Genomic DNA, 25,165 nt, shown 5'->3' on the forward strand with positions numbered 1-25,165 from the left:
TTATTTATCACGTCGGCGAACATAGTTGCAATTATAACAGGTCAAAGTACATGATAATAATTGTAACATCACTAGAAGCACGGCACATCCCTACAGAGCGTCTGTCATACAGGAACGCTAGCAATGGCCGTCATCGCGATCTTTATAATTACATATTCATTTAGTTTATTGTTTCCTGATTTCCATCTGTTAGCAATATATAATACAAATAATAAATACATACACAACAATAATAAATAAATTACTCAATTAAGAATTACTTATATAACTACGGACATTTGTTTTTTTTTTTTTTTTTTATTAAAAAGCAAAGCACGCTGTTAAACACTTCCATTTAAAAAAAAACTAACTTGGGCTGGCAGGTAAGGGGATTTTTTAAATAAAATAACTTTTTTTTATTAAAAAGCAAATCACAGGGTTTTATACTTAGATATAAAAAGCCAACTCGGGCTGGCAAGTAAGTTTTTTTTATAACCAACTGTCTAGGACACGTCGCGTCGCTTACTTGCGGACGATGTATGCCCTAACCTAGCTATCCTAACACTAGCTACTTACTTTTCATCAATTCATGTAGAGTAACATAATAGCAAGAAATCACTTAATGCATGCCGCTTTAACGGGTTGGGCGAAAAACCTTTCGTGGAGATCTATGTCCATCATTGGATCGAAGACTGAAGAAGGAATAAGTATAGGTACAATTGGCAACCAACCTTGACCCATTAGTAATAGTTTTGTAGACTATTTGTAGAAAACGTCAGCGGGTAACCACCGCGTCTACGCTAAAAGAAACGGTAAATTTATAACGCTCACACACTACTAAATAGATAAACAATTTTACGCTTACGTAATATTGTTAGTGGCTTTTTTTGTCGAAATAGGTAAAGTCCGCATAAATTAGCATCGGCATAAGTAAAAAATAAGATTGTGGTGAATGACTTTGTGGATTACTTTTTTTTTTTTCCTTTGTGATTATAGTGTTTTGGCGGACATTTTTGTTCGAGGAGATTGTATATTATATTGTATAGATATAAATAAACCAAAAAAATAGATTATGTTAAATTTTTAAGTATAAGTATATAATATATGTATAAAGCTGAAGAGTTTGTTTGAACGCGGTAATCTCGGGAACTTCTGGTTCGAATTGAGAAATTGTTTTTGTATTAGAAAGCGTATTTATCGTGGAAGGCTATTGGCTATATAACATTACGAAGATTGACATGTTTTCTTACACAAACACTACGAATTTAATGATGAACACAAAGTAGTTTTTTCCCGTGGGATTTATTTTCTACAACTACAACGAACCATTTTTAGTATTTGTAACATTGATTCTTGAAGATGCTAAAATCTATATCAACCTAATCCACGCGTGAATTTCAACCTTATAGCATTTATGTGGTCATTACAAAATGCCACGCCAAACTTGAAAGCCGGCAGGTAAACGAACGTAAAAATGAATGTAACTAACTGTATTTAACAGTTATATTTTTCCATACTCTAATTACAAGATTTTTTTTTATCACAGCGCCATCTATCAATCAAAGGATTACAAAAATAAAACACATTATCCAGTATAAAATTTGTATTTGATTACCATTAAAAACTGGTCTACACTGGCGACACTAAATTATAAATACACAGCCTAACTTCTGTCGCATCAAGGTATCGGCACTTAACTTCGTCGCTCTACAAAAATGGAGATGCGCACGCGCAATAATATTTCCTATGATTTATCACATCATATTGTTAGTTAATTACAGCACTAAACAGAAAGTGTGACGCAAACGATTCAAGCCGACATAACTCTAGCGACTGTCGTATCAGTCTTTAAATAGTTGAGATTATATAATTTACAACCGTTTTCTATAAATGATTATAATCTTAATCTTCGGTCCGATCCCAATAATAAACCAATCAAAACAGTCATTAGTAAGCTTGTCAAAAATCCTTTATTCTGATTGGTTCATTTTTGCGAGGGATCGAAAAGGCGATCGTTAATTGAAAACGACGGATTGTCTTCTCTGGTACAGAAAATTATATTTTATAATAATATATTGCATATATTATTTGAGGTAATAAGTAATGACCGTTAAAAATTTACTTAAGTGTGGCCACAGTTAACATTCGACATCTCCAGTCAAGTTAAATGCCAATACCGAAAGCCATAAGCAAGACGCCTCTCCAATCGTTTACGCTAAGAGAAAACAAAAATATGTATTGCAATGACATCCGAGCAAGACTCGCTAAGATACCGCACCTTTCGTGTAATAACCAAAAGCATTATTTCATTCGATAGTTTCACTTTTCAAATGTTGTCAATTATAAAGTCTGTTTAACGGTTTTTTACACTTCATCATCATCAAGCCACATAAAGTCCACTGCTGAACATATTCCCTTATAGATTTCCAGACGGACCTGTCGAAAGCGTCCTGCATCCATCATGTTCCTGAAACCTTTATCAAGTCTGTCCACCTTGCAGGACGTCCAACGCTGCGTTTGCCGGTACGTGGTCTCCACTCGAGAACCATTTTGTCCCATCTGCCGTCAGTTCTAACTATGTGCCTTTTGCACTTACGCCATTGTAATTCTAAAGGTGCGGTGTCAATTCTTACACATTTTTCTGTTTTATTAGCGATAACGATTGTTATACGGCGTCATGATTACGAGCCTTGTTATGTATACATTATGTCTTAAATCTACTTGGATTACATAACTAGTGAAGAATAAATGTAAATTTGATGATCAAACACTCATTGATATAGTAATCAAATGTTATTTAGCAAATGTTTGCAAGTTTCGAGCCACAAAAACAAGAATGATCTATTAGGGAATTTTATTTGAAATTATAACCTGACCAGCTAATTAAAAAGTTACTATTGTACCAGTTTTGCTTTTACGTTTTAAGTGGCGAAGTTTTTTATATTCCTGGTCAGGTTTTAGAAAACTTCTGTTCTTAATTTTGTATTTTTGACAAAATAGACCATTCTTGGGCTTAAATCATAATATACAACACAATTGAATATTGACATATTTTTTAATTTGATTGCATAATAACACACATGAATATTGATATTTTTTTTTGATTAATTGAGAAACATAATATTCAAATATGAGCGTTAAAGAGTTGTTTACTTCAATAATTTATGTTTAGTACATCAATAATATGCTTGATTATTTAAGTGTTAGGAATTATATAAGGAAATCGGTATTTACGGTTCCAAAAGGCCGGCATAATTGTGTCGACTGTCGAGGGATAATCATCTCTCGTCAATCGACATTCTATTGCACCCCATTCCACTTATCATAAGCTTCAGTGGGGTCACTTTCTCGTGCACGAATAAAAAAAAACTACAAATCTATATCACTATATCTTTGTTACTAAATGCTGTTTGTATTACTATTGCCGTATTGTCATATGTTATAGCATATATGACGCATAAATATGACATGTATGACGCATATGTTTGTTTTAGATTACAATACATTAGTCAGTGACATAACTTGTATAATCTTTAACACCAATAAGTGTCGAATTGATTACAAATAATAAGTTTAAAGCTCGTTTTCACTAGGAAATTATTGAGCAATATTATGTTGCGGAACATGTTGAGCAACGTCGTACGACGGCGCCCATGTTATTGCTTACACGTTGTGCAACATTCCGCTTCTCAGGTTGTGCACTTTTTACATCATCAAGATTTTTTGTTTATTTGGTTATTGAATGTTTACAAAAAATAATCTAAAATAAAATCTTTGTTATTTTTTTATAAATCACATAATTTCGAGATTTCTTTACAGAGCCCTCAGCATAGCCGTATACTCATTGGCTTCTAAAAAACCACGTAAACACCTCCAAAAACTACAAACTATATCTAAACTACTGAGATTATAATAAAATCACATAACTTATGAATATTTAAGCGTAAGCATATAAATTTGGCTACTTAAAATTATAATAAATCTAAAAATAGCCTACTGAATTTTTTATAATGTAGTAAGTAATGAAAATATATTTTTTTTTGTTTGAGTGATGTAATCATGAATCGTCTAAGGATTATGAAGAGTAAAAATCATTTTTATTTAGGTTGAATTTTTTTTCGGATGACAAGCCGTTGGTCTATCATTATCCTTCTCGCATCCTTGCAACGTATATAGACGTACCAGATTTTGTATATATAATTATTAATCAATAATGACAAGATTCAGCGTATATAGACGTCATAATGACAGTATGCGACGTACAGAGACGTCCGAGATTATTTATATGCTGTATTTTTTAATGGTACCAGTACTTAATCCAAATAAGGCAGGAGATAATTATCTACGACGCTCACGTTCATGTGCCAGTTGAAGTGATTGATGCCTGGCACGGTGACGAGGTGTAGGCGTTTCGTCTTGTCTAGCGTGCGGAGGCCTATAAGGTCGTCTTTATACGTCGGCTGGTCGTACAACTCCATTACGGTCTCGTTGCCGCTGTAGTAGCCAAATTGGCTGGAAACAGAAGAAACCATTGAAACATTAATTTAAAAAAATATATTAATTTATATATTACATGTGGAATATAAATTACAAAATTATGCATCACTAATAGTTGATTAAATAATTCTGCAACAATATAATAATTTTATTATATAAAATTATGCAAACTAATCAAATACCCAGTACAATATACGACCCATATATATTAAATTTACTAGCCGTTCCCATTCAGAAAATTTCCAGAAGTAAAAAAAAATGTGTATAAAAAAAATTAAAATACCGTGCTTATAATAATTAATAAAAAATGCTGTTTAATAATTCAAACAGTGCAATTTTATTTATGTGCACATATGTTTATGCTGAGTTTTTTTCGTGAGGGCGCGCGGGGCTAGGCATTGCCTTCAAAGGAAATTTCCAAAATATCGAAAAAAATGCCAATAAAACGTATTAGAAGGGAGAGGGATACAATAAATTATGTGCTTACAGTTTTGGAGAGCTAGCGAGCCCCCCAAAAAAGAAGTGACATAGGCCTGTGTTTATGAGTCGATAAAAAAATATTATGAAGTCAAAAAGTACCTGCTCTGCCAGGGCGTTATAACATCATCATCAGGGCCACCGATCAAAACGAGCCTTTTCAATCGCAGCATGTTCGCTTTAAACTCCTCCGATTTCGACGAACTGTAAGCAAAAATAACCCCAATTTAATATGGACGTAATAAGACGTCATCATTGTATTTTTTTTTTTTAAATAAGCCTCACCTCCCTATTTGTACTTGATTTATAATTATCATTAGTTACAAATAAAAATAACCTTACCCAATATTATTTTTATTTATATATTATTTATCTAATATTATTTTACAAAAAATTAAATTTACAAAAATTATATTTACTTAATAATAACTAAAGAAAGTTTGATTTTCGGCGATGTTCTTATATTCTAAAGAAATAAACTGTAAAGGAAGCCGCGTATGATGTTATAGCGCTAATGTACAATAAGACCTTGACACGAAATCTTTTCCTGTTTACAAAAAACGGTGAATAAACAAGGTTGTTAACAAGGCGATGTCATTAACATCGCTATATCAGCTTAATAAAGATCATATAAATTATCTCGGTTTAGTACCATAGAAAATCAATTAGTAAATATTTTTTTTTATTATTTTAAATAATAATATGAAGGGAAAAGTTATTTGTTAACAAAATATTTAAAAATAAAATTAAAAACAGTGAAAGCAAAATGTCAGGTTCCACCGAGATTTGAACTCGGATCGCTGGATTCAGAGTCCAGAGTGCTAACCATTACACCATGGAACCGATGAATAGTCTGTCGAAATTATAAATCTGTATCTTTATATTCATGCATAAATAAATTTTAATGCTGAATCAAATTTATTAACATGTAAAATCAAATAAATCGATGTCTATGAACACATTAACATAAATAAGTGCTATATTAATACGTTCATAATTTATAAATTCGTTCATTTAAAGCATAAAAATATATTTTCTTTATAATTTCATGGAAATAAAACTATTACCATCAAAAATATTTAAAAACTATAAATGTACCTAAAAAAATATTTATTCAAATCAATATTAGAAAAAATATGCATTTTTTTTTCTATTTGTATCACATTTATTACCAAAAATTGCTAATGTTATTTGACATAAAATCAGAAAAAAAAAATGTATAGTTTATGGGCGGTCGACTCTCCTAAATATAATAAAGCGATTGGCCACATTGCCTAGCCAGGGATGGCAAACCAATGACACAAGACCCCAGCAGCGACACGCGCCCAAATAATTTGGACACAATAATAATAGTTAATGTGTGCCAAAAAGTTAGTTGGAAGTTAAAAAAGGTCGCCAGGGCCCTTATTCTGTACGATAGTGTAAACGCGTAACGCGGCCGTGTCATGTTATCTTCAAGAAATGTGCGTGGAATGGTATTCTGTAAGCCAAATTTCTATAGTCCTAAACATGATGCGTTGTGTTACGTGCTTGTTACACGCTGTTTAAATAACGTGCGAGATAGAGAATAAGGCCCCAGAAAAGCGCTCCTGAATAACTTAGATTGGGTCTAATGGCAGATTAACCATCAAATGTTTGCCAATCCTGGTCTGTACTGAATGACTATTCATTGTGATATATAAAAATACAAGGAATGAGAACAATTCCAAGATATACACGATTTTTATAATTAATAAGTTTTCCCCGTTTTTGAAACATTTATCATTTATGCTCTGCTCCTATTGGTCATACCTTGATGTTATATCGCCAATAGCCTTCCCCGTAAAATGGCCTATCCAACCCTAAAAGAATTTTTAAATTCAAACCAGTAGTTCCTGAGATTAGCGTGTTCAAACAAATTCTTCAGCTTTATATAATAGTTTAGACACTTGTTAAGTATGCAATACGGGACACGAGTGTAACAAACGCTGGCTCGTACGCACTAATTTATTAGCCCATCGACAAGGGCGTGTACGCAGCACGCTATACTTATAACTACATACATAACAACACTCACTTGATATGATTGTTAAGGTACGGCAGGAAAACGCTGTACTGTTCATACAGAGCTTGATGGTAGGGGTCGTTCCAGTAGTTGCCGACTGACGTGTGTTGCCCCACCCGGGAATAAAACAGCTCGTACACCGTGTCCTTAACCAGCCCAGGAAACACTAGGTGAAGGAAGCCGGCTGGAAATAAAAAATAAAACTAGAATATAGTCTGTAAAGAAAGAGAACCGTCGTAGGATTTGAAGTCGCTACTGTGCTTAATTGCCTTCTTTGTTGAGTTTCGGGATTTTCTAGACAAAAGCACTCAAAATATCACGTATGATCATTGAATAACAAAGCAATATCACATGATATGGGTTTAACATTTACCAGATGACGGGGAAGGGTTGCCATGTAATTGTGAAGTTAATTCGCTTTTCCGCCACGACGGTTCACTTTCTGATCAGACTATAATATCTAGTATATCAAACTGACCCTATGTTAAGGAATAAAAGGCTATTATTATTATAATTTTATCGAATTGATGGTGTAAAATTCTTTCTTCCTCCCACATCCCTTCATTGCCTATCCGCATCCTCCAAGGGGCACCATGGTTGCTAAGCCAGAGGCTCGCTTGTACACCATTAGCAGGGTTCTCCCGATGATAACCATGGTAACTCACAAAAAAAAACCGCCGTTTTCAATAAACGACCCCAATCCTAATTCAATCCAATACCCATAATAAACTAATCAAAATAAATCATTGTGTCAAAAAATACTTTGTTCTGATTGGTCAATTTTCGCGATGAATCATAAAAGGCAATTTCGATTGGTTATTGGATACCGCCGTAAGAGGGCTAAATAGTTGTTTGTCATTTTTTAAATTGGAAACTTAAAATTCATGGTTCGTTAGTTATGAAAATCTCTATGGTGGATGGTTGTTCGTTTGGACAAGAAGTCGTATTTCGGGAATAGTCAATGTAGCATCAATATTGCCTTGGTAATAGAGCAGTAAGTCATAGATAGCAGTTCCGCTTTATTCTATGTTAACTAGATTATCTTGTGGTTCTTACTACTGTTTATCAAACAAAAAATGCATTTCTAATTTACGTAGATGTATGAAACCTAGATAGGAAGAAAGTTCGTTTAACGTGCTTTCCAAATTAGTAATTTAAACCTTGGTCGCCTTTGACATACAGAAAACAGTTCTGAAGTCTGAAGCCGGCATAATACAGGCTAAAAGATGTGGTTCTCGTTGACAATATAATATTTGTACTAGGCTGACTGCACTTGCCATCAAATCAATTGCGATCACATTGCCACAGCGGGAAAAAAGGAGCAAATAAGTATTTGAATTTCGATCCATATAATATGTAATACAAAGAAATAATATCAGTCAGTACTCTTCGAACGAAATGAGAACAAATTGCGTCATTTCACTTTATTTAGTTTAAGATAAAATAAATATTGTCGTTATAAACAACGCGGTCGTATGATCGGTCTATATTACTAGCTTTTGCTCGCGGTTCCGCCCGCTTGATAAACTTTATAAAAGTTCCTATCCTAATAAATATTTCCTCGGGTTAAAAAGTCGACCTAAGGAGTAATGTAGCTTTTTATTAGTGAAATAAATTTCAAAATCGATTCAGAAGTTCCAGATATTAGCCCTTACAAACCTACAAACAAAGAAACCCAAAAACTTTGCTTTTATTATAACATCAGTTATGAATAATCGTTACTTCAAAATTGCAAAATTAATTTTGTGAAAACCACATATTGTTCTACATTTTGTATAAGTAAACAAATATGACTCAGTATTATTTTGCATTGCGCACAATAGCTTAATTAACATATAATAAGCCATTATTGTAGTCTATAAGGGTAATACAAGGTCTCGGCCATACTAGCTTAAATAAATTGCGAACATTTCCAATATTATTCCTTTTGACTGATTTATTTTAAGCATCGATCTGAGGATAGCGATTAAGATCTATTAAAAAAAATTACAGATAGACTTGGTTTAAGCGGCGATAGCCTAGTTGGGTGTGGAACGGACTGCCGAGACGAATGTCCGCAGGTTCAAAACCCAAGGGCACACATCTCTGACTTGATGATGTGTGTATTCATTGCGAATTACCGTTTGTTTAAACGGTGAAGGAAAAGATCGTGAGGAAACTTGCATACCTGCGTAATTCTCTATAGGCATCGAGTGTGTACAGTCTACCAATCCGCACTAGGCCAGCGTGGTGGACTAAGGTCTAATACCTCTCAGTAGTAGACGAGCTCCGTGCCCAACAGTGGGACAGTATATAATACAGGGCTGATATTATATAATCTTGGTTTACTGGGTAAACACCAAATAACGCGCGAATATAGTTTGAAAACAATTTCTTTTGGGTTTTGACATTAATCGCTAACTGTTTATCTAATCAAGTGGAGCCTTAGAAATCTATATTCAATTAAATTACCTCCGTATTGTCCGGCTTGTGGCGAGCTCAGTGATATAAACGTGCTAACAGAGACATTTGAGAAGGTCTGCACTATTCCTCGCGCTATTAAACCGCCTTGAGAATATCCTGCAATTTAATCATACATTTTATTATATCATGTACAACGGTTAGCAACAATAGGTTATCTTAGTAAATGAATTATGTACTTTTGAAGGACAGACCAGATAATTATATTTATTGTAAACAAGTTGTTTCATGGTTGAGTGACTTGGAATTTTCAAGTCTCATAAACATACAATATCAGGGTAGGTTCATAGGTCATGTAGAATATCATGAAGTCACAAAGGGACTTAAGCTTTATTAATACCGAATAAAGGTTAATTAAGATCGCATACGCCTATGATACAAAAGCCCGGATTGGCGCACGTTGCTTCGATGCCCGTGCTCGGACGAGGCAACATGATACTGACATGTGGCAGAGCATGTGCCTCACGTGATTGCCACGCCATGTTAAAACGTGCCTTTAAAATAGGCAGACTTATTTAAAATATGAATTAAAAAAACAGATGTAGCATAGGAATTCCATATACAAAAATAATTTCATGATGATGATGATATGGCAAAGATATTTTGTCCATTTTGAAAAATTGCTAAGAATACAGATGATGTGAGAGTAATTCAATACAAAATTAACAAATGACCATGAATGTGATAGCTCTCTCATATATGAACCGCAAACTGGGTAGGCATCACTAGAAGTATGGATGCAATGTTATGATCTGGTTTAAAGGACATCTTAAACAGCATCATTACTGGACTTAGCTTCTTATGTGTCAGACTGATGAGTGTAATAAAGTGCCAGTTTTTTAATTAATATTTCTTCATTAAAAAATCTCAAATTGAATTTTAAGAGAAGACACCTCTATATCTACCAGCAGTTATCACTTACACATACAGTCAGTAACTCACTGGCTTTACAGACCGTAATACAATAAAGAATATTTAGGACAATATTTTTAATACCCCAACAATTTTGTTTTATTATTTTACACTTGCATAAAGTTAATAAAACATTATATTACCTAATAAATTAATTCCTTCAGGGTGTGCTGCAGATATGTTCGCAATATCATTCCCAATCTCCAGAACTTGGTGCCACATAGTTTCCAAACTTGACCAACTTTCAAACCTGTTCACATTGTATATCTTGGTGCCTGGATGTTTCTGAAAATGTAAAGATATATTTAATAAATATATTAATAGAAAAAAATTGTCTTGAAGGATTTAATTTTTATTGGATTAAGATCTTTGTATTAGTGGTAGTTTATTGAACGCTGGCTGTTTGTTTATTTTTTTATATCCAAGTATTTGAATTTCACTTTATTTAATAGTGTAATTTACATTAAGCTGTTTTTATATGATTATGTAAAACAGATTTTTGGCTCATAGCTTATAGTTTGATAAGATTGACTAAATATTGAAAATGAAGATTATAAAGATTTATTAATGTTACAAGGTGAACAAATCCTTATAATATGCATAACGATTTTTATGTTTACATGAATGTTAGACATTGAAATAAAACTTTTTTACAGATTTAATAGCAATTTATTAAATTCTAATTTTCTCTCAACCATTCAAAGACATTGCAGCAATTATGGTCAAGAATATAATACATAAATATAATATATTGAAGTATTATATTTTTGTTGTAAGTCCCCACTATTTCTCTGATACAAAAGTAGCCAATAAACTCTGCACATGGTATATTCATGTGTGCAATTTTTTAAAATCTATTCAGCTGTTTCAGCATTTACCCTCTTCAAACATGACTTTACACACAATTTACATTTTTGCATAAGTAAAGCACTTTATATAGAATCATGTATAATTAATTTTAATTACCTATGCAATAAGCCACTTTAGCAGTCCACTTTTATTTTGCCAATTATTATAAACGTATAAAAAAATATGCTTACCTCTTCAATTCTACTTTTTATCAATTCCATGCTGCCACTGCCGGTCATTACTCCATGAATCATCACTAAAGGCTTGTAACTTAAAATTGGACATACAAATAAAAATACAGAAAATAAAACAATTTTGAAATCCATTTTGAACGAACAAAGGACTTGTTTTCAGTTCGACTCGGACGATTATGCGACACTGTATTAAGAAATACGCATAAAATAATATTTATAACGTCATACGAATATCTACAAAATGCTGATTCTGCCCAATGACATCTTTGGCGTCATTTGCGATAAATTTTACAAATTGTAAACAAAGTATAACGCGATAAACTCCAGATACACCAAAATACTAGCGAAGTGCGTCAAAAACTGAACATTGAACAAAGAGTTTTCACAACAATGCTCAATCATTATTTGACAATGACAAACGTAAAACGTCAAAGTCAAATGATATATTATGTCAATGTCAATCTTCGCACCAAGGAATGTTGAATGCTGGCTCAAATGCTAGTTGAATGTGATTTTCGGAAATTTTGTTACATAAAAATTGTCATATAATTTGCAGATTATATTGTACTAGGTATACCACTACCACGTCCAGAAATATAAAATAGATATAATTGCCGCGATATCATAAAAATAATGAATTTCAGAGAAGTTTTCTAACAAATAGTCTACATGAGATTCTATAATATAATATTCATCATTCAATAAATATTATTTTAATTTATTAAGTAATATATAAATCTGAGTTTAAATCAAGAATCAAGTATGTAGCAAGGATAAAGTTTCTTTGATATTCTGTGGTGAGCGCAGCGCCAGGCGCTTGTCAAAAATAAGTCAAAACAAGAAGCACGTGTGTTGATTTCAATCTTTCGACAGTAAAATAATCCCTAATAAAGTGCTAAGTGAGCAGTTTTTTGGGACTTATTGGCAAGAAAAATACCTATATTTTATAACTCTCATGGTCTAGTTAGTGTTACATCATTCTAAATATTTGTTACTAATCAACTTTTGTAACTATCACATATTCATTTTCGGCACGTTGTTTCAGAACAAATACGCAAACCATGGCATCCACATCGCTTGCCCAGCAGCTACAAAAGCTATCAGCGCCGCAGACAAAAGTTTACAAAGATACCAAGAAGCAGATTTCATTACTTTTTGATCCTTCTGAAGCGGCTTTAAAAGATCGCGATACTTTCTATGAAATCGGTGTGAGCGGTCTGAACGAGCTTATAGCTCTAAACCCGGACTTCGCCGTGTACCAGGACACGTTATTCAGTCTCTCATCAAAGGATTTTGAGAGGGCCGTGCAATCCAAAGAGGTTAATCAAAACCTCGATCAAACTATAGAGAAGTTTCTTCTCCAAATATCACCGTATTTTCTTCTCCAATCGTCGCACAAGGCTATTGAATGGCTTATAAACCGGTACCACATACAGCAGTACAATCAGGATGCCATCATGGCATTAATACTTCCATATCATGGTACATTAATATTTGTAAGATTTATCCAATTATTGGAAATAAAACATAATAGATGGAACTGGCTTGCTCCTATACAAAAGAATGGTATTCCATTAGCGAGTCAAGTTTTGCACAATCAATGCGTCTCTAATGCATCTACATTGTCATTTATAGCCAAAATGGTTGTAAAATATGTGAAAGAGTATAAAGAGAAGGCGACACAGTTGAATACAGTTTTTGCTTTCTTCTGCCAAGTGGCCATTGGTGTTATTGACACAAGTAAAAAATTTGCTGAGGCTTCAATCACAGCTTTGTTACCAACTCTAATGAAAGGCATAGAATCAACAATTGTAGATTTCCGGTCTTCATGCTACATTGTATTGGGGTACTTATTTACAAAAACCAATATTAAGAGAGACACGCTAAATCAAATACTTGATAAACTGCTAACAACTGAATTTGATTTATCGTATGATGTTGTGCTATTAATTACAATGATGTATGAGCATCAAGCACATTTGAATAGGATGTCAGATCCAATATTCAATATATCAGTCGATATGATGAATACAATATGTAAATATCTGAAGAAGTTTGTTGAAGTGAGGATTAATATACAGCCATTTGTGTTGGCGTTTTTACGGGAGATCCTACCTCATATACAAAGTAATATTGGAGAATTTAAAGCATTCAGTCCATTGCCTGAAATACTGATTAATGAGGTGGATTTGAAGAATCAAGGTCCAGAGAAAATCATCAAGTATGTGTATTTTTTATTGATTAACCTTTTAAAATATGTCACACTTAGATTTCTCCTATTATATTAGTATCTTTCCTTATAAATTGTAGCAAGATGTTTGATAAACTGTGAGCTATATATACATCATAAAAATTGAATGGAATTTAATGAAATTGTATATAAAATATTTCCCATGCATTATTTTGCAACTTTCTTTACATATGATAATGATCACTTACCATCACGCAAACTGATAGTTGTTTGAAGTGCCAGCTATAAAGAGATATATTTCAATATTCTTTCTCACATTACAGGTGCATCCTTGATGCCTACTGTCCCAATAAAGAAGATAACAGTGCTAATGATTCTGAAAGTGACATAGAAATAATTGATGAGGATGGTTTCTCATCCAAAATCCTTAATTGGTATGCAATTCTATTGAAAAACTTTGAACGCCAATACCCTGATGCATTTGATAAGGTGATAACAGCAGAAATGAGTTCTGCTAATGAGATATCACCAAAGAGAAAAGGTCAATTGTCAAAATTGCTAGGATTCAAACCTGCTATTGCACACAAAGTAGGAGGAACTTACCTTTTTGAAAATCTTAATCATGTCAATCCTGATTTACGTATTGAAGCTGTAAAATATATAGGTAAAGAGTTTGAAGCATTAAAAATACAAAATGCAGATTTTGTTAAAGAATCAATTCTTGATAGATTAAGAGATGATGACCCAAAAGTTGTTAATGCTGCTTTGGATATTGAAGATGAATGTCTTGAAGAAGTTCTTAATGAAATAGATTTGACAAACGCATTTGTTAATATTGTATCAAAAAGGACCAAGAAGTGGCGGTCAACTATAAAAAGGGCTATTATTAAATTTTGTTCTTTAGATATCTTGTCAGTTAATCAAGATACAATCCTAGTAATAATGCCACTGCTTTTCCCTGAAGATGAGAAAACTGTAGAAGTGGCAAATCATATAATTAAATCGAAATGGGGACAGAAATTTAATCTGACCAAAAGACTATCCAAGAAACTCGGTAAATCACAAAATTCAGACGAATTGCGATCTAACTTATTCAAAGAATTATTTATCGCTAAGTCCGTAAACTTTGATGATTTGCTTGATGAAAATCTATTGGATAAGAGTAACACTCTTGATATTTCTTTTTACATTCTGCTTAAATCTTGTTCTTTCAACAAAGCGACAGTTGAAGGAATCTCTTCGGTACTTAATTTACTTCTAGAATCAGTTGAGAACAGATTAATCGTACAACATTCCGAAGATGGCACTTTCTCTGAAGCAATAATGCCAAAATTCATCAAACTGGCTGCAGAAAATAAGATGTTATTTGAAGTTATAGAATACATTTTCTGTAGGGTGATTGAAGACATGAATGTAAAAGACATAGCTAAGCCTTGGTGTAATGTCCTAGAGACACCAGAGACGGTCTTAATCAGAAGGCTGTATGAAATTTGCATTACCGGATGCGCTATACCCAGTTATGGAGAAAATTACGTAAAATTGCTTCAAAAACTTTTGAATAAGTTTTGCAGTAATCCTAAAGAAAAGTTTGAGTTCATAGCAAATTTCGCTTGTGGTCATATTTTGTATGCTACAGACCCTAAAGACGTCATTGCGCCTGAATTGCAATTGAGGAGTCTTAAACTGCTGACCAACTTTCTTGCTGTGCAAGAAAATGCAAATTGGATTTTCGACTCTGATGTTGTGATGTTGGTAATATTGTTCAATTTGAACAACCCTCTTATAGTTATTAGAGAGAGCGCGATCGATATTATGAATAAGATATTGAGGGAAGAACCTGATAAAAAGTTGGTTTATATACAGTTGATAAATGAATTGAATGCACATAGAAAAGAGCTAATTTTAGACCATGATCAAATTTCGCAAGTTTTGCATACAATTCTGACGGCGAAAGATATCCAAAATAAATTATTTAGGCGCAATTGCCTTCTTAAATTTACTGGTATCTTGAACGAAAACATTCCGTCACACATAAAAGCTGGGTTTTTAAAACTGCTTTACAAATTAGATAATGCTAACACCTTTCCTAATGTTATTTCCTGCTTGAATCCATTGGAAAAAATTCTTAGTGGCAATATACTTAATGCAAAATTCACATTTGATGTTTACGAATCCAACATGTTTAGAAGCATTTACAGTCTTATAAACGAATCAACAATCACTACATTTAATAAAGAACAGGTCTGGAAATCTATTGAAGTCGGTTTGAAAGAATATAGATTGTGTATTTCAGAAGAGGATCAATCATACACTAGTCCTTCAATCCTTATCATGAGACAAATAAATGAGAATGTGTTCATGAAAATCCCAGAAGAGAACCGCAAAGATTTAGTTTATCTAATCGCATCTGCTGGTGCTGTTAGCAATAATCCAACTATATCGCTCGTTGCATCGAAAGTGATGAAGAATATACAATTAAGTTTTGCAGACTTCAAGCCTATTCTAGAAGGAATGTTGAATGCCGAAGATCCTGCTGCTAATGTGCCTAAAAAGAAGAAGACGACTGTATCTATGCTGTCATACCAACTAATGGAGACGGATGAATGGAGGCTGGGTGTAGCCTTACTCGAGCATGTCCAAAGCAAGAAAAAAATGAAAATAGACAACTCATTCGTATCGATTCTTTTCCAACTGTTAAACAAATGCTTGAGATTCGAAGAACAATCTTACGTGGAGTATACGAAACAACTAATTTTATCTTCATTGTGGTATTATTGTAAGAAATACGTCGATGATAAGGACAACGAGCAGCTGAAGTCCTTGAGATCCGTTTTCGATGTGGAGTTAATCGTCCAATGTATCAGAGGCACTCAAAACCCTCAAACACACCATCACGCTTTGATACTTTTGTCCCACGCTGCATACATGCTACCCGATCAAGTGTTACACCACACTATGGAAATCTTCACTTTCATGGGCTCTTCCGTTCTCAGACACGATGACGCATACAGTTTCCAGATAATAACTAAGATTATAGAGAATTTGATTCCCATTTTGGTTAAAATGGACAAAAGTATTGAAGATCACACTGAGAAGGAATTGAAACAGTTGCAGACTCGTGTTGTTCCAGTTTTACGCATATTTGCCGATGTGGTACTTCACGTTCCAGAGCACAGAAGATTGCCGCTTTTCAAAAAGCTCATTGAAACGTTAGGGCCATCTCAATTCCTTTGGGTGTTCCTGGCGTTACTTTTAGAAACACATATTGCTCATTTCAATGAGACTAAGAAAAACGATAGTACCCGTACCAGAACATTGGCTGGTCAAGAATCACCCGTAGACAGACTTGATTTTGGACAAAGCATTCTTCTGGAGTTCCCACCTGAAGTTGGAATGGAAAATTTCGTCAAACTAATTATGTATATTAAATCTTTGCCACTGCAAAAGGATGAGAATTCTATGGAAACAGATGTAAATCCTAGTGACATTTTCAGCGTAAATGGTCATACACCGGTGCAGTTGCGTCACTATAAATATGTGATAATTACTTTTATGAACACATGTCTGGCATCTTCAAGGTTTATTCATCTCTGCAGCTTGGCTACTGACACGAAAACTATGGAATCGCATTTCAAAACCTTGATTGTAAATGTACTGTCATTTATTCAGGTTATTTCGAAGGTGACTGACGAAAAAACAGCAAAATATTGGCGAGTTATGCTACATCACAGTTACGATCTATTGGATAACGCGAACAATCTGCTATCCCCTACTATGTTCTTGAGCGTTGTAAAAGGTTTATTGAAACACACATTGCAGACAGTAAGAAGAAAGGCAATGGAGTTGTTGAACTCAAAGATCCAAACTACGCCAGAGACATTCGAAGATGTTGATAGAGAACTGCTTTACTCATTACTACCAGCATTGTTAGACATTATTAAAACAATAGAAAACAAAGATGAAACATGGACAGAAATTGCTGCCCAGGAACTGGAACTTAACCAGCAAACAGCACTTTTATCTCTGAAACTGTTGACTCGTATGCTTGCAGCAGAGAATCCTGAACCATTCAAAGATGTTCTAGGTACCATTACAAATTACACTTGCAATCTGAATATATCTGGAAACGTCATGGCGTCTATTGTCCTTTGTTTGGCAGAACTTTGTAGCAATCTCAAAGCACATGCATTGGCTAGTCTGAGAAGATTCATGCCAGCTTTAATAAAAGTGCTAAAGAAACAGAGAAAAGCAGAGACTCCAGAATTAGTACTACTAAGTACAGTGACCGCTATAGCGAAGATTGTGGAAAGTCTACCGCTGTTTCTAAGTCCATATTTGCAGAAAATACTGTACGAATATTCTATTCTGTTTGCCAAGTGGCAACAATGCGATCAGAAATGTAGTAAAGTTACCGCAATTGTTGCTAAACTAGCCAACATTAGGAAAAAGATTGCAGAATCGATACCTCCAAGAGTTTTGATACCTGTAGCAAATGAAACTCATCAGTTACTGCTCGAGAAAGAAAACTTCGACGCAATCGGACCAGTGATGTCTGTACTAGCAGATAGTTTTGCTAATGTCACAACTGCAGACTTTACAGCGTTGCAGCACGATTTGACAGCGTTCTTCTTGACAGCCCTGCAGTTGCGCAGCGATGCGGCAGAGAAAAACATAGATAATTTAGTCATAGATAAAGCGGAAGACGAAGTGGTCAACGCGCTTGTATGTCTCGTGCTGAAACTGTCTGAGACTAGCTTCAGGCCGTTGTACTTCAAAATATACGACTGGGCGATAAGGACAAATGTTGAAGGATATAAAGACAGAGCAATTACTTTCTATAGGTATGTTTAGTTTATTTTAATACTGTTCTGATTTTCTGCTTAAATTAATTTTGACCACAATTAAGTTATAGATTCGAAAATTACATTGATATTCCTACATAAATATTGTTTCTCTTTTTATTATTTTATCTTAGAATTTGCATTTGGCCCCTTTTTTACATTGTATGTTGATCCATCCTACTACAAATCAACCAGGACTTTTGGTAAAATACCCGAATACACACCAAACATTAATCTAAACCGTTAATTTCAGATTGAGCAGTGCCATCGCGGACAGACTTAAGGGATTGTTCGTCCTTTTCGCTGGACATTTCGTGAAGAACGCAGCGGAATTGTTAGACGCATGCAACAACAGTAAAACCGAGGACCTTTACTTCGACAACGAAGAGAAATGCATAAACCTCGTGAAATATATCATAAAGACTTTGCATATAGTATTTTTGTATGACAGTCAGAGTTTCCTAAACAAGAGTAGATTTGAAACACTGATGCAACCAGTTGTAGATCAACTGGAGAATACATTGGGCGGTGTTGGTGAGTTAAAAGGCAGGGCTGCAGAGTACTTGATACCCTGTGTGTCTCAATTTGCTGTTGCAACGGCCGACGACTCTCTGTGGAAGCTGTTGAATTACCAGATACTGTTGAAGACCAGGCATAATGATGCGGAGATTAGGTAAGTAAAAAACGGATTTGTAGTAAATTTTTGCATGTGTTTCTAAATTTTGTTTTGTAGTGATACATTGGAGGTATTTTTTATATGTAATATTATTCGCTGTAAGTTGAAGGTTTGATTCCCAGATCAATAGAAGGAACTATTTTGAGAGATATTCTGTTTTATTTTTCCGTAAGCAATAGTATGATTGAAATTTAATTTTCTCAATGGGCAATCTCAAAAACTTTATCAAAATTCTTTTTTCAGTATATAAAAGATAATGACAGTGTGAAAGAATCGTCTAGAATGCCATTGTTTGTCTACAGGTTGACAGCCCTAGACTGCCTGGTTGCTATGGCAACGCACCTCGGTAGCAGTTGGTTGCCACTCCTGGCGGAGAGTGTGCCGTTCCTCGCAGAACTCCTCGAGGATGGTGATCAGAAGATAGAAACGGCCACCAAGGATGCCATCCGGAAACTAGAGCAAATACTCGGCGAGCCGCTTGAGAAATACTTTTAATTATAAACAGAGTTTATAAGAATATTATATACATTTGATACATTTCAACGATTTTTTTTTATGAGAAATGTTTCTTTTGGACACATGTTAACGCTTACAATCTTAAAAATGTACTTAGAGCAACTAAATGCTTTCATTTTGATCGAGATATAGATGGCAACGGTCGTATGGAAAATTTGGATGATAAAAAGGGTAATTTTTTTAAATAACGCCATCTATTGATCAATGCTTCAGAGTTTAAAGAAATTATGTACAGTTAGTACCGCCATCTCTACAAAATAAAGTAGTTCGTATTTTAAACACTAGATGGTACACTACATCCTATTCTGAATCTTGTTTTCGGTTATAAATTTAGTTTCATAATAACCAAATTTTACCCACTAAGTTATACATTTTTATTTGCTAACAAAGCTCAGAGTAGCTTGCTTCTGTTATCTATACCTACGATTTATTGGATTAAAACACTGAAACACGAAGTTCCGTAGAAACTATTTCCATCAAGATTGAAAACTTTTATCACTTGCAATAAAGGATGTTACTGAACTAAGTTTTATATTAATTAGACATCTTTATCGTCAAGGAGGTCGGTAACTTGTTACTTATAAAGTATAATTTTTAATAGCTATTTTGACATAATGTAGGTGACCTAAATACCGTATACACAAAAAAACCGTCTTTGCTGGCGGCTTCGTACAAATCAAAGCCCTTTGATAATTTACAATATGGTTGATTTTTGTGCAAATTTTATCATAATTTATTTAGTGTGTCTGCATTAAGTTTGCACAAATATCTTCACAAATTAATCCTATTGTATCTAAACTATAAATTAGTGCCTACAAAAAATTACTACAATATTTTGTCTTTTTACGCAACATTAGAAAGATATAGTCGTAGAGGCGGCTATTTTTAGTAGTTGGTTTCCGAAAATTAAGCTTAATTTGTTTAGGTTATTGAAATAAAACTATTTTAGGATTTTATCGTGACAACGTTTTGAAGACTTTGCAGCCTTCATAATGGTTTGGGTTACTTCGCATGGCTAAGCTATTTTTAATTCTAGTGCGTCGTCGAAGCTATGTAAGGAAACTTTGATCTATATGTAATTTTTTCAGCTATATAAACTGTGTTTAATTAACTTAGCTTAGTTCTTAATCCTCCATAAAAAGCTCCGACTAAGGCTCCCTTTTGACAGATCCTTCTGGAATTTTTTAGGAGAGGGCTGTGTTTAGTGTATTTCATGTGTCTAAAGTAGGATTTAAGTGATATCATGCACGAAAATAACAAGTTTGCGACACAACTAACTTGTTGATATACTGGCTAAACGTTAACATTATTAACAACTCCCATATCTCACAGCTGAGTACGATGATGAAGTCCACCAATGATCTTTTTGTAGTGCATCTCCAACTAGTCAAGATTGGCAGTCAGCTCAGCACATTTTTTGTTGTTTGCAAGGCGAAATATTTCTACAGCGCTTGCAATCCCCATCGATTCGCGAATCTTTGATTACCATAACTTGAACAAATGGCATCATAGAATATTTATTTCAACAATAAGTAAGGTCTCCATACAGTTTACAGAGGATGTTCCAACACGAAAGGTCTGACCGCAAACTGCGAGGATTCTATAAACTTTCGCTAACATTTCTCTCGTAATTAGTTAACTTGAGAGGTTACCGCAACCTGTTAGCTAGTGCCAGTTACGCTTCGCTTATTTATAAATAGTTTTTGTAACTAGGAAATATGTTTGCTTCGTGATTTTACGGTCAATATTTTGTTCTGTAGGATTTCTATAGGTGTCATGTTTTAGGTAGGTAACGCTACAAATACCTCATTTGGGTGGTGGTAGGATGTTTTTATCCGCCCGATAGCGACCATCGTATACCAGATTTAAAACCTGGATTTAAAATATTACTTGTAAAATAGTTGTATGTGGGCAGAAAAACGATAAAATAGGCTGATCCTGGAACGCGACATACTCAGGTCACTATGGCGGGTTTTAACACCTTGTGTACGGTGGTCAGTATCCGGACGGATATAAAATGTATCCTTCCAGAAAATTTATAATTTGCTCCTGTAGATATAATTAGAATTTTTTAATAGTGCTCGGGTCATACAGATAGCTTTATGAATTAGGGATTATTAACAGATATTTAGGGTCTTGTAGCGCGAAAGACTTCTCACACAGGTGAAGCCTCGAATAACTATGTACAAGAAAGGCTTGAAAAAAAATATACAAAAGATGTAATGAACAATGGATGATAGAAAAGTAAACCTAGTGATTCTTTCTGCCTTTCTCTTCGGGTAGTCATCACTTAGGTAGCTAGTAAAAGGCTGGTAGGTTAGCTAGGCTTAGGCTCATGTCCTCGCCCGTGAGGATCGCGACGTGTTATCCTTTCCCCCTATCTGCCAGCCCGAGCTTACTCCTTTGATTTGCCTGGTATTCCTTATAAATTTTGTCCCTAATTTAAAAAGTACATAGTTATATAAGTGATTTTAATTGTTATTTAGAAATAATATTGACGTATCATAAGTGCAAATATGCTCGCCTACGTGATAAATAACGTATTTTTTAACCTAGTACGAACTATAGTTTTCGCATTCCAGATAAATGAAATTCTTTACCTTGTCGACATTATGCTACATTATCTTACTATTTCTGCAACAGGCAGTAACTAGCTCTTCTAAATATTACATGAGGCTCTCAGTCTCAGTGGTGATAATAAAGGACGTAACAGTACTCCAACGCGATTAATATTGGATTCGATTCTTGTTTCAGTCTATGTATAACGGCTCTATAAGAATCTGGGTCAGAAGCTTATTAAAGTACTTGACACTAGTTAGATCTATAGTAATTTCGTGTTTGTGAATGAGTTTGTTGACTTCTAAAAATCTATTCATATATGTTGAAGAAAGAAATAAAACTAATTACTGGCAACCCTAACTTTAACTAGTTTTTAACACTTCCTGTTGTCTGTTCTCTCTCTTCTTGAAATGTTTTTCTGGCGGATGTGTTTTTGTTATAATTTCCAAAAACTGTTAATATATTATATTGATTCATAAATTATTCGCATAATTTAATTCCACTGCCTCACATAAACCTTAACAATATAACTAAAAAAATATCGATTTAAAGAAAAAACAAACTGAAACACTCAATTTTCTTTTGTTTAATAAAAGATTCAGAATTAGGTTCCTGAGTCCCTTTTTGTAGATGGCCTTAACACAATTTATTTGCGTTCAGTCATTTGCTTATTTCTTTTTCTTCCACCTGTTTTATTCTACTCGTGCATGCAAAATGCATTACTTACGCACATTTCAAAAGGATTTAGTTCAGATTTCAGTTTCCCGAATCGACCTCCCGTCTAACAAACCGCTGGAAAGTCTGCCTGGTAATTTTAAAAAAAAATAATTTATTGATTGATGATTTCTTTCTAGCCGAATTTCAGCCACGAAATTCAGTCATGAGGGACCGACTACAGAAAGAGAGAGAGAGAGAGAGAGAGAGATTTCGGCCGCGGCGGCAAATTTCAACGGAGATCAGCTAAGTATGCAGGAAATATTACACTTAACGGATAAGTATGTGTGCAAAACCCAGGTGCACTCTTTGTTCCTGCCTTTTCATAGTCCGGTGAGACGGCAATCTGACATGAACGGAGAGAGATCAGGCGCAGGACCAACGGCTTTATATACTTTCCGAGGCACGGGGGTATCACACCGCCAATTTACTGACATCGAGCTGGAACTGAGTAATTTTTAAGATGGAAAAACCCAGTCACTGTTATTTTGGCCTGACCCGGGATTCGAATCCAGGACCTAAGCGCGGTGGTCACACATACCGTGAACAATTACAACTACGCCACCAAGGCAATAAAAAAATATTATACAGCATTGCAACACTGAATCTCACTCAACAATCCCACGTGCATATCACTCAACGCAAAAATAAAATGTTTGCGAAGAAACCTCGCGGCGGAATATTTTTAATTAAATTAAGTTTGAGAGCGCGCATATTTTCTCTTCGGTTGGCATCACGTCTCCAATTGGAGTAATGCACGTTGGGGACTTATGCAAATGTTTTTATAATCGTGTATGCATTACGTAATGGATATTGCAACTGGATTTTGAAATAGTATTTACCTTTGTTCGTTGATATTTACGGGTTGCTGGTTTTATTTGTTGGTAGACAGAAGCGTTCGTAATTTAAATTTGAAATGAATTTATTTTGTGGATTATTTCCTTGTCAGTAGGTACTTATATCTATATATATAAAAATGAACCCCTATTTCCCTTGGTCAGGCCATCACGCGTGAACGGCTGGACCGATTTCACTATTATTTTTTTTTGTGTTTGTTATTGTCAGGAGAAGGTTCTAATGAAAAAAATCAAAAAATTGCGCGGAAAATTGGAAAATTTAAGAAAACTTAACGAAAATATTAATTTTATATAACTGTCAATTGTTTGAAATAACTGTCAGCGATTGACAGAATGCGCGCCGCAAATTCATAGTTAAGACGGGACAACGTCTGTCGGGTCAGCTAGTAGATTATAAAAAGATATAATCATCTACATATTATACTCTGTTTTTGTTGTTAATTTGATTTAGGTATTAGAAGTCGGTAAGTTGCCAAATTGTAGTCATGAACACTTTTTATCGCAATTATGATTTACGTAATTGCTTTTTCTCGCTTTAGTTATAGAATCCAAAAATCTTTTAACAAAAAAAACGTGATCTGAAACTTGAACAATAAATGCACTCTTAAAACTAAAGATTCGTTACGTCCGTTATTTTTCAATTCAATAAAGTAGGAACTGTGAATTGAAGCCAAAAGTTAGTTGAATCGGCCTATTGTTCTCAAGATACAAAGAGCTAATCTACTTTTAAAATCTCGTAGTCAGACCCGAATTAAACTACTGTGGAATTATTCTGTTTTAGTTTGCTGACACACTGTTTTCGTGGTTGGTTAATAAAGCGACTATTTTACGCGCCTACGGGCAACTTACTTCAATTCTTTAACCATTCAATCTATCTCTCTCTCTCTCCAGTCGGTCCCTCTTATCTGAGGATTGTGGTCAGCATCAGGGTTGCATCTGGAGCAGATGATCTGCCTCCACCGGTTTCTGTCCAGCGCGTCTCTTACAGTTGTGTAGAATTTAGAGAACGATGAGTCTTTTACTTGGTCGATCCATCTCGTTGGTATACGACCGCGCAATCTTCTGCGTTCGGTGTTCCACCACCCACCACAATCAGTTTTTCTAAATTTTCATCGCCTCTGCGCACTGTGTGACTATATTCAATCTATACTTATACTCATAAAGACGGAATCTCTTTGAGTTTGTTTGTAAGTAGGTTTGTAGAGGCTAATTTCCAAGAACTGATTTTGAAAATTCTTTAATTATTAGAAAGCTATGTTACTAAACTTTGCGAGTGGGGCCATGGGCAAAAACTAATATGGGAGGATGGTAACAAATAGGGGACCGTCCTGTGTTTGATTTTTACATTATTCTATGTGTAATGGTTAATAATACGATAAAGAAACCGTCCTGCGAAAAC

General features: G+C 34.4%; 2 protein-coding genes and 1 non-coding gene across 3 annotated transcripts; 1 reads left to right on the forward strand and 2 right to left on the reverse strand.

The window, feature by feature from the left end:
* Nucleotides 1-1,567: 1,567 nt before the first annotated feature.
* Nucleotides 1,568-11,813, reverse strand: LOC115449627 (lysosomal thioesterase PPT2 homolog). Its single transcript, XM_030177491.2, has 6 exons — nucleotides 11,410-11,813; nucleotides 10,513-10,654; nucleotides 9,449-9,556; nucleotides 7,010-7,181; nucleotides 5,056-5,157; nucleotides 1,568-4,491 (listed from the first exon to the last, which is right to left on the reverse strand). The coding sequence occupies exons 1-6, from the start codon at nucleotides 11,542-11,544 to the stop codon at nucleotides 4,293-4,295; spliced, it is 858 nt and encodes a 285-aa protein (XP_030033351.1). The 5' UTR covers nucleotides 11,545-11,813; the 3' UTR covers nucleotides 1,568-4,292.
* Nucleotides 5,725-5,796, reverse strand: Trnaq-cug. Its single transcript has one exon. It is a non-coding gene; the product is annotated as a tRNA-Gln (tRNA).
* Nucleotides 11,814-12,175: 362 nt separating the features above from the next.
* Nucleotides 12,176-19,660, forward strand: LOC115449628 (HEAT repeat-containing protein 1). The gene is made up of 5 exons (XM_030177492.2): nucleotides 12,176-12,375; nucleotides 12,458-13,633; nucleotides 13,927-18,444; nucleotides 18,698-19,117; nucleotides 19,423-19,660. Exons 2-5 carry the CDS (start codon nucleotides 12,474-12,476, stop codon nucleotides 19,613-19,615), a joined length of 6,291 nt encoding a protein of 2,096 aa, XP_030033352.1. The 5' UTR covers nucleotides 12,176-12,375; nucleotides 12,458-12,473; the 3' UTR covers nucleotides 19,616-19,660.
* Nucleotides 19,661-25,165: the final 5,505 nt, after the last annotated feature.

This window comes from Manduca sexta, chromosome 23, assembly GCF_014839805.1.
Source record: "Manduca sexta isolate Smith_Timp_Sample1 chromosome 23, JHU_Msex_v1.0, whole genome shotgun sequence".
Classification (NCBI taxonomy): Eukaryota; Metazoa; Arthropoda; class Insecta; order Lepidoptera; family Sphingidae; genus Manduca; species Manduca sexta.